Source organism: Sphaeramia orbicularis, chromosome 12, assembly GCF_902148855.1.
Source record: "Sphaeramia orbicularis chromosome 12, fSphaOr1.1, whole genome shotgun sequence".
In the NCBI taxonomy this organism is placed as follows: Eukaryota; Metazoa; Chordata; class Actinopteri; order Kurtiformes; family Apogonidae; genus Sphaeramia; species Sphaeramia orbicularis.
In genome coordinates this window covers 37,942,852-37,953,877 of record NC_043968.1, presented here as the reverse complement: position 1 = coordinate 37,953,877, position 11,026 = coordinate 37,942,852, and the positions used below count along the sequence as shown (strand labels likewise).

General features: G+C 37.3%; 1 protein-coding gene across 1 annotated transcript; it reads right to left on the bottom strand.

Annotated features, from left to right (window-relative positions):
• Positions 1-3,916: 3,916 nt before the first annotated feature.
• th2 (tyrosine hydroxylase 2) lies at positions 3,917-9,942 on the bottom strand. Its single transcript, XM_030150187.1, has 12 exons — positions 9,712-9,942; positions 8,391-8,565; positions 8,110-8,198; positions 7,922-7,989; positions 7,775-7,825; positions 7,528-7,673; positions 5,899-6,034; positions 5,714-5,783; positions 5,541-5,597; positions 5,193-5,288; positions 4,971-5,104; positions 3,917-4,091 (listed from the first exon to the last, which is right to left on the bottom strand). Exons 1-12 carry the CDS (start codon positions 9,940-9,942, stop codon positions 3,926-3,928), a joined length of 1,419 nt encoding a protein of 472 aa, XP_030006047.1. The 3' UTR covers positions 3,917-3,925.
• Positions 9,943-11,026: the final 1,084 nt, after the last annotated feature.

Genomic DNA, 11,026 nt, shown 5'->3' with positions numbered 1-11,026 from the left:
GATATCATTGCTCTGGCCTTTGTGTTACCTTTGATGTAACCTGAATGATGCCATTGTGCAAATAGTTTGATCTCTTGTGGTTGTGTGCATACTAATAACAAACTGTGAAATGGATAAAAGAGAGATCAGACCACTTGAAAATCCTCACCAACTTTTTCCTAATCTCCTCCTCAGATAATTCTTCTGCAGCCCTGCCAACGTTAAGCCCAGGCTCAACACAAGGAGGGCCAATAAGAATAATGAGAAGCATGATATGAGGGGAAACAAAGAGAGAGATTACAGCTCTTTGAGGCTGGTGTTTGGTTTAATCTCATGGCTGGTTTGTTGTTCAGTGCTTCCCAGAATGAAACAATTATGCTGAGCTTGATGAGTACAAATCAGTTGTGTTCCGTAACTTCTTAGGGGAATTTGATCTGCCATCATGGTTGTCAGACACTTGGATGTATTTGTCAGTGTTACTTTTAAAAATGCACCCTTCATAACAGGTCTATTATTAAAATCAGGCCTTATCAAGTGTTTTTGTGCTTCATAGCTATGTTACCAATTTTGTTTTAAGATGTTTTCCTACCCTATCTTGACCTTTCATTTTTCCATTTCGTCTCTCACTCCTCCTTGTACTTCATGTAATAATATTGTGGTGCATCCTATGACAATATAAGCAAAACCGAAATAAGTACTTCACCATTTTTTATCTGGAGAACTGCTAATTGAATGAGTGACAAAGCTTAAAAATATAAGTGTAATGGTGGATTTACCTATCTGCATCGCATCCCCACCCATTTGAAAATATAAAATGTTGAAAATGCTCCCACCAAATGCAATGGAATTCAATGCCATAACTGAGGCCAATCTTATTAAAGCCAACTCTTTGCTTTGGTTCCAAAAGTGGTCACATTAGTGAAGTTAAACTATGCTCATTTTATTAGTGTATGATAATAAAAAAAAAATACAGTTTTATGTGACTTGAAGCATTGATAATGTTAATTTTACTTTGCTCTGCTGCATTGAACCCACACTGGGGCTCCGACCCTGGACCCAACCACCACTGAAGTGCAATGCAGCTGATCAATTAAAAACCAAGCTCTCAAAGTGGAGCAAGTGTAATAATCACTGACAACAGTAAGAACTTGCAAAAAAACACTATTCTGTTTTCAAGATTAACAGTAAGACAACAGTCAGGGCATTTTACTTATATTTTCAAGATCCATACTGCATTTTAGATGATGAAGAATAATTTAACACATGCAGATCTCTAAATTTCAAGCAACAATCCTGATGCCCCCATATTTTGTGATCTGCTGCAAAACATGTTTATCATAAAAACTATGATAGAAATAAAATAATCGTTCTGATTTATTCTTAGCATTACATTACATTAACAAAAACACAAAAGTTTGAAAGTACAGAGGAAGCTTAGGTACCATGCACATGTGTATATTTAGGTGTGACTGTGCTAAATTCCCAAAAATGCAAAAACATCACATATTATAATAGCAAGTACTGTCAACGTTATTAAGAGTGTTCCTTGAGAAGTTTGTTGTCTGTCTCACACAAGTGTTAGAATCCACCAGATTGACCCACTTCTCATTGTGGCTCCTCTTCATGAGTCTCAAGCCTGAGGGCGAAGTGAACCTCATGACCCTGTTTCTTGCCCGAAGGATGTGACTGAGCCAACATAAGGATGGGATGGCCATGACATCAATAGAGCAAACACTTACGGTTGGAGTCAGGATGATACAGCATTTGAGATTTGCTGAGGGAGCGCCAGGCACAAGAATCTAGCTGGATCCCTTACTAGTGGCCTGGTTTCCATGGTAACGTGCATTTGTTTAGTGCTCTGCTCATTCGGATCCTGGCCATGGCTTCGTTGGGATTTGTGGATTTCAGCGTATTGGATGGAGAATAAGATACAAGAAATTATAAAGTGTTTGACTTTTGGTTGGAGAGAGTGTGTGTTTGTGTGCGTCCCCGCTCACTTGTCAAGCAGTAGATCACTCTTTCCCCCACTTGCTTTATCCCTCTCTGTTGCTTCACACACAGTTTTTTCTACTCTGCAAACATTGGGTTTCCCTTGGAGGCCTGAGCAAGGCTTGATTTACTGTACAGTGGAATTATGGGAAGGGAAAGCTTCCCGACACAAGGTGGCCGATCAGAGGTTTTGCCAGCCACTGTGATGATGGTGCTGATGCTTTATGAGTCCTGCAGATGGGGATGATTTGTCTTTTCAAGGGAAAGCTTTGACGTCCGAGGCTCTGATATGCATTGTCGCCTGTGTGGAGATCAAACGCTGGGCCGCGCTCAAAACCTTGAAGGCGAAATTCTCCAGTCGCACGGAGAAAGAGAAATAAAGCGAGAAGAGCATCTGTCAGCAGTGCAGCCCTGCGGACCGTGCTGTGGTCGACTGTGAGGTCTCGGTGACCTGGCCCTACTGATGTGCTGGGCCTCAGTGCTGGCTCTGGCCTTGACCAGCAGAGGGAACATGATACTTAAATCATTCATAATTATCTCCTTCCCTCTGCTTAATAACACATGAAGATAAATGGGTTCCAAGAATTTTCCAAATGGAAATAGTTGGTTTGGAATTAAAAGCTAGAAAGTGGCCTGCAAGCCATGTATTGTAGTGGCTCAGGCTCTCTTTTGCTTTTTCCTTGGGCTGGCAAACATGATACAAGACTTTTTTTTTCTTCCTAAAATGCAAAACACTGGACATTAACATATGGAAATTCATGAAAATAAATGTTTTTATATCATGCTGATGTAACATTATACTTTCGATATATACAATACCATACTGGTGCCAAGCCAACCCCCCACCACCACCTCCAACCCCTCCTCCCCAGCATTCCCCGCCCCCGGCATTTTTAAACATTACTACTTGGAATGATGGCCCATAAGGATTTATTATGTTGATCCTCTATTCTCTTGTTTGCATATAATTTTGTATGTGTAGGTTATTGTTGTATTGTTTTGCTGATCTGTGCTGATTCTCTATATGGTTTCCAAGAGTGTTTTAAAAGACCTTAACATAAAATGTGTTATTATTTATTATTATGAAAGCTGCAGTCAATATTATGTGTTTAAGAGGCACTTAATTAAGAATTAATTCCCTTTTTTGTTTATGACTTCCTCCTCATATAATAACCCATAAAGACACAAACATCCACCATCAACCAAAAGCATCTACTGATCTAAACTGTTGATCCACTAATCCTATCAATACATATAAATAATTGGTGTAAAATGAAGTTTGCCACCTTTCATTGATCATCAGATATGACCCATTTGGATGTTCAGAGGCTCCGTAGTGAACATGGAAACATCGTCATCTTCTATAACATTGATTGGCCAGTAAAACCCATGGAGTTGAATCAATGACAGTGGATAGACACACTGGGTTTATGTTCAGTTAATGATATATTTTGCTAAAAAAGTCACCTTTTCTTCAGTTTTTTCTGTTTATATACAATAACCTTTGACTTTACTCTGAGCTTTTATGAACAACTTCATAATCAGTCAGTTAAACATAGGAAAATAGATGATTTTCACTGGAAAAAAAGGCAAAATTCAGAGGATAATAGTATAATAAATGGTGATAAATCACTTAGGAAAGGTTAAATAGAGAGAAAAATTCCTTTGGGAATTGCCACAAAAGTCACACTAGGCCCTTATGGGTTAAACTCTTTCTGTTTAGGGTTATATTTCTTCATGAGTTGCAAAGATCTATGTGACTGTCATACAGTTTATGAAGTATCAGAAAACTGCTGTATCATGAACAGATTATTATCATGACCAGCGTATCATATGATAAGATACACTGTGACTCCCATCTCTACACATTATATATACATACAAAGTTATCTACATTGTGTTTATTAACATTTACAAAATTTAATTTTTTTTGTCAGCAGAGAATCGGTTTATGGCCTCAGGATGAGCTGAGCTTCTCCAATGCACTGTGAAGGGTCCTCAGGTCCTCTCTCATCTGGCTTAGGGCATTTTGGATCTTACAGGGTTGATCCAAAACTTCCACGCTGCAGGTAAATGGGTTGTAATGGACCGTAAAGGGACGCTTGATAGTTGCAGAGTACCTCCTATAGGTGAAGTAAAATGCATATTAATTTTATCCATTTACAACAATCAGACTGGTACTTTAAAGACAGACTATGTAACACTGTCCTTAAAAAAATACTATATAGACTCAATTAGAATTCTAATCCTCAACACTCATCACTTCTCATCTACTGTCAGTTTGTGGTGGTTCATTATCCTGCGGAGACCCTGCCCTCTGTCTGTTTATTTTCTATTTTCCTCTTGTTCATCTGTGTTGAGAAGGTTTTTGGGCGTCAACCTTCAGACAGGGAGTTTATACCTCCAGCCAATAACAGCACTACACTGCATACTTAGGCAGAACAATACACAAATAAAGAAACTCTGGTTATACTGCTCTCTTCTTTGGACTCATCTGACTTACTGCACAGTTCTATTTGACAAACAAAAGTGTGGGAAAAGTACACTCATAGGCCTTTAAGCCTATTGCCTCGAGCAGACTCAGGCAACGAACAGCAGAAATGAGGAGGCTTGTCCTTTGGCTGAATACTGCCTCTAGAATACTCATGGAGTTTTGCAAACGTGTAAATGTGTTTGCCTTTCACTGCGGCAGAATTGGGAAGTAATATTTTACATAATACATACATAAAATTATAGAATATTTTTCACTTGGCCCACACTTCAGTTCTATTTCCATGCAAGTGAAGAACGTTACATACTACACTATTAAAGATCTTAAAATTTGGAAATTTTGATATACGGTAGATATTTAAAATAACTTATAATAATTTTTTCCATTAAGAAGAATCTCAATCAGTAATTTCACTTTTTTTTTAATCTCCTTTCTGCTTGCAGGTGTTCCTTCTTTTTCTAAACTTTAGACATCGGTTTATCTTCTCTTCTAAACGTAAAGAAGTAATTACCTCATCTTAATCTTTGCATCCTCAAAGCTTTCAGACACAAAGTAAACAGGCTGGTAGGTTTGGTCCTGGTATGGCTGAAGTGCCGTCTCCTCCGGGTTAAAAGGCTTGTACTCTGGCTCATTAGACAGAGCATACTGCAATGGACAGATCAGAGAATATCTGTTGACCCTGCAGAAAACACACTGAAAAATATTTCTGCAAGAATAATGCAAACCCACTCACAACAAGCTCTCCGTATGATGACAGCAGTCCAGCACCATAAGCTTTCACTGTCCCATCCTGTTTGCACAGTCCAAACTCCACAGTAAACCAGTATAACTATGAGTGAAAGCACAGATAAAGAAGGCAGGTAAGTGTTTAGCAGTGTTAAGATGGACATGGGAAAAACCTAACATGCACTCATTCATTTTAGCCACTAGATGGCACTGACAACCTATTAAATATGAGTGAACTCCTCTGTCCACTCAGTACCCATAACGTTTTATTCTTGGGAAATTTGTTTAGTAAGGACTCTCAGTTAGTCTAAAATTCTTGAAATGTCACATTAAATTGTGTTGTTTTCACACTAACCGTTGACAGTTTCTCAATATCTTCATCTGAGGCTCCAAGTGAGGCCAGTCCAATTTCCTGAAAATGTTAAAAGTATATATTACTAAAGGTGAAACAACTGCATTTTACATTTTATTTTGATATATGCTAAATTAAAGAGCAAAAAAAAAAAAAAGTTGCACTTTAAAAAGTACCTGAGAAAACTGGGCAAATTCTTTGTCTGTCAGCATTGGAATATGTCCGAGCAGTTCATGACAGCAGTCTCTGTAGGAGTGAAATGACCGGAAGGTGAGGAAAAGGGAACGATGTAAAGACTTCATGCATACAAAACAATAAATGTGTGTGAAATGTGTATGTCATAGATGACAGGATAACTCACGGCTCAGGGGAGTGCATGGGTGCAGAGGAGTGACGTATGTACTGAGTACACTGAAACACTCTGAAGGCCAAACTGGCAAGGAAGTCTCTGGCTGACAGCAAACCAGCCACTGGACGCAGCTGGAAACCTGTTTTCTCTAAGAGCAAAGAACAAAAGAAACCATTAGATTTGTGTTTCTATCACACATCTGCCTTTGGTAATCTCCCCATTAGCCCTCTCCTCTACCTCATCCTCCATTATTTTTTCATACTCAATGTTGCTGAGTTTTCACGACCAATTCAGTTACTCTATTTGTGTCAAAATGCACAGGTTGTGTAGAAAAGTGAACACTGGGTCACTAGGAAGGCACCTGTCCTGTTCATTAAGTTGTGTGATATGCAGCACAGAAGGCCCTATGACTGATCTGATTCATGTGATTTCATGACCAATTATTTGTTTATGTCGTAGATATAGTATCAGAGACATATGTCTATAATTATTCACACTCTCCAGTCAATATGCAGTACATACGGTATATTTAATTATTCTGTGTTACTCATCTGTCCTTCACCAATTTGTCACTCATATTCAGGATGACAGGAAAAGCTGTCTTGATTGTGTGTGCTTTTTTTGTCACAGCTGGCCTTGCAAGAAACTTGTTGTTCCACTGTTGTGACAGCTTTAGTTTTAAGTAGCAAACAATTTTTACTCATTTCCACCCAGCCTAGCCAGACAAAATCCCATGTGTAAAATTACGTTAGATCGTTGATTACTGGATACATTCATTGTAGCATCTTTTATACCACACAATAAATACCACAATGATTATTTTCATCAATTGTTGCATTCATTTTTGTCCAAGATCTTGTATTGATGATGAGAGAGTCTAAACATTGTAACAAGTTTTCTCCATCACATCCCAAAGACTGTCAGTTGTGTCTGGACTCTGTGGTGGCCAGTCCATGTGTGAAAATGATGCCTCATGCTCCTGGACCATTCTGTCAGAGGCCTGATCAGTCCTGGCATTGTCCAGTCTATGTTCTCTATCAAACTGATGGTTGTTTAAGAAATAAGAAGCTACTCATTCCATCAGTTACAAGAGTCTGTTTTCGACCAGCTCTATATGTAAAGGGTCATGAAATAACTTTTGTTATTTGGCGCTATATAAATGAAATTTGATTGTTTGACTGATTAAATAACTTGTTGCATCTGAAACATATTAGTCACTGTAGTAGTTATCCAGTTAAAGGACTGAACCTATTAGCTTTGTTTTAGCCAGGCAGTGATTATATACATAATGTTTTAGGCTACATAGTCTATTATAACTATACCATACATTAAAAAAAAATTAAGACAGAAAACATCACTTTTTTCTGTCACCATACTGGAAATTACATTTTACTTGGCATCTTCCAGTTTGATTAACCATTTTTGTTTGTTTGTTTGTTTGTTTGTTTTTTATCTAGGTGTGTTTTTATGCTTCTAATTTATTTGGTTTAGTGTGTTTGTTCTTGGAATCTATCTGTCTGTCTGTCTGTCTGTCTGTCTGTCTGTCTATCTATTTACTTACCTACCTACCTACCTACCTACTTACCTACCCACCCCCTCCCCCTCTCTCTCTCCTGGTTGTACTTTTTCTATGTCAGTCACCTTTCAGGAAGGCAGACACTTCTCTGAGCTGAGGGATGCTGTCCTCTCCGTAGCCACACTCTCTCTCCAGCTGCTGCAGACCGTCAACAAACTGCCGACAGGCCAAGCTGGAGTATATACTTCGCAGCTTCTGGTAAACTTCCCTCCTTCGAGTGAAAAAAACAACACAGTCAACATGTCATATCGTCATGCTTTCTTGTGAAATCATACCCATCTGTGTACCTGGTATCAATAACGGAACTCTTACCATGTGGCCACTTCCTCTTCTGTGTATTCCACAACAGGTAGAGGGTCTCCCCTGAGAGAAGCAACATGTGTAAATAAAAAAATGTGCACAAAAAACACAGTGCATCTTGAAAACAGATGGACTTTATTTTCTTTATAATTTACTCACTGTTTGTATCTGAAAGCAAGCTCAGAAATGAAAGCTCTTCTTTTTCTGTATTCTGGATCTCTGTATCCCTGTAAACGATACAACACAAATGACCATACACAGGTTACGGTTTATCTTCTGAGTGTTAAATATATTTTACCAACATAGACTAAAACTTAGATATTTTTCATTCAAAATGTAAAACTCACTGGATGGTCCTGGTCCATGTCAGGATCAAATTTGGTTATTAGCAGGTTACATCTGTCAAGGTCTTTTATCTGTTTAGGGAACCAGGGAACTGTGACATCAACAAGAGAGCAAAAAAACAAAACAATTAGTGTTTTTTATGGGCTTTGCAGCACATGATTAGTATTATGACACATGTAGTTTTTTTTATGCATTAACTGGATGAATGAGGTTGAAATATAAATATTTCCCTAAACAGCATGTAAACGGAACATTTGTTTTAATAATAAAATCACATATTCACCCTTTTCCTCTGGGATTGAGCGAACATCATCTGCTACTCTCTTCAGTGAATTGATAAAAACATCCAGGTCAGACCTGTGAACTTCACATTTCATGAAGAACTCCAGGTCCATTGTGCTGTTCTTTGATTTCCTCCCTGGTCGACTCTCAATGTGGAGAAGTTTAGCTTCAAAGGTCTAAGAGTTAAGAAAAAAAAAAACCACTGAGTAAATATGAAATGCATGCATTTTCTTAATGGAGAAACTTTCACTTGCAAAATTTTATTCTAAACATGTGTGTGAAAATACCCCCAAAATTGCCCTGCATTATCCTAAAAGGAAGGACAGAATTACAATTTTCGAATGATTTTTTCTGTTTCATTTTACATCTTTAATCCTTTCATGCATAGTGGTCACTACAGTGGACAGCTGTTCAAAGGGGTTCTCTTGAATAATCATGGATTTTGTTGTTTTAGTTCCATATCAGCCAGACGCTTATACATCATCCCATACACTGAAATTCATATCATTACTGTAACTGTGCTGTTCTAGATAAACCTCATCTGCAGTAACATGTTTGAGTGTAAAAAAAATTTTAAAAAATTGCTAATTGTTATTAGACTGTAATAGATAGTGGGGGGGGGGTTTAAATAGTTTTTTTTTTGTTTGTTTGTTTTTTTCATATTAGCTCCATGCAGGTATGCTAAAATGTGAGAAAACATCAGATTAGCAGCATTTTAATTTCATAGTTTTCACACAGTATATCAGTAAATACATGTTTCTTTGCTTCTAAAATTAAACACATAGTGTCGAGCTGAGTGGACATTTTTGTAACTCCATGAAAAATATGTTCATAAAAAAATGCATCAAATTGTTTATTTTTATGCCTGGAGAGGAATCAAAAAAATCTTGATTAAGGTTCTCATAATTCATGCATGAAAGGGTTAATAAAAGATGATAACAAATAAGTTATTTCACCACTTATATAGACAGTTTGCTTGTATTTTTTTCATCGATAACATTCATGACTTAAATTCTTCTAAATGTGACTTTTTATAAGGCTGCATATAATATTTATTTATTTATTTAATATTTTATTTTATTTATTTATTTATTTTTGCTGCTAATTCATGTCTTTACATCACTGTAGATCATTTGATGTTTTCTTTGTCCTTTCAAGCCCGACTAGCAAAAATATATGGACATAAAATTCTACAATTCTCAGCATTATGAGAACTCCTCGAATATGTTAACATTATTTACATGACCTTAATGATCACTTTAATAGTATCTGCCGCACTAACTTGTAAAACACCTAATCATGAATAAGTTGTTGACGTTTACCTCAAATATTTTTCCAGTTTTGAAGAACCCTGCGTTTTTCTCACTGCTCAGAGCGAAAAGGAGGTTCAAGGTGACTCTTCCATCTTTCTCCTCGAACACGAAGGCATCCCCGTACCTGGAGGGCCCCGGGGAGCCCGAGGAGCCGCTGCTGCGCTCCCTCCGGGCATCTTCGATCAGACTCTGCTTCCTGCCGCTGAAGGGCGCAGGCTGCACCGCGGTGTCCGTCTTCATCTGCGCTCTCCGCTCCGGTGTCCCCCCCACACAGACAGTGGTCCATCACCGGTGTGTCGGTCACATTTAAGTACACCGTCATCACAGGGCCTTATGGAAATGTGTTGCGCAAGTACAGCACGTGTTTTGTTTTTTTTTCTTATTATTATTTTATTTTTTTTTAGTCCTGTCATGCGTCACTGCATTACATTGACCTTACATGACAAAAATAATTCTGTTACGGAGAACCTTTGGATTAGGCAACAGAATCGAAAATAGGTGAATTGGTGGGTTGTAATGATATAGTCGGAATAAAAGAAACACAAGTAAATGTATCAAATGACTTGATTAAATACAAACAATACAAACAACAACCAGTGCAGATAGTTAATGTTATGATCCTGTTGACTAATGCATTTAAAACATGCTATATATACAGTAAATATGTGATTAAGTTAAGCCTTAACCCTTTCATGCATAGTGGTCACTACAGTGGACAGCTAATCTACTGCTGTTCTCTTTTACATTCATGAATTTTGTTATTTTAGTTCCATATCAGCTCATGCATCATCTCATACACTGCAGTTCATACCATTACTGTGACTTTGCTGTTCTTGATAAACCTGATCTGCAATAACATGTTTGACTGTAAATCAATTGCTAATTGCTATTAGACCTTTTTTTTTTTTTTTTGCATATTATCTCCATGAAGTAAGTAGTAAGTATTAGAGTATGTTAAAATGTAGGAAAACATCAGATTACCAGCATTAAACATGTTTTTATTTCATAGTTTTCACACAGTAAATCAGTAAATACATGTTTCTTTGCTTCAAAAATTAAACACATGGTGTCCAGCTGAGTGGACATTTTTGCAACTCTATGAAAAATAGGTTCATAAAAACATTTTAATTGCTTTTTTTTTTTTTTTTTTTTTCATGCCTAAAGAGGAATAAAAACACTCAGGAAAAAAAATCTTGATTAAGGTTCTCATAATTCATGCATGAAAGGGTTAAAGACTAAAATTATCTACTGATCTGAAATGTTTAATAACTTCTGAAGCACTAATCAATATACATTTAAATAATTGAGGTAAAAAGCAGTTTGT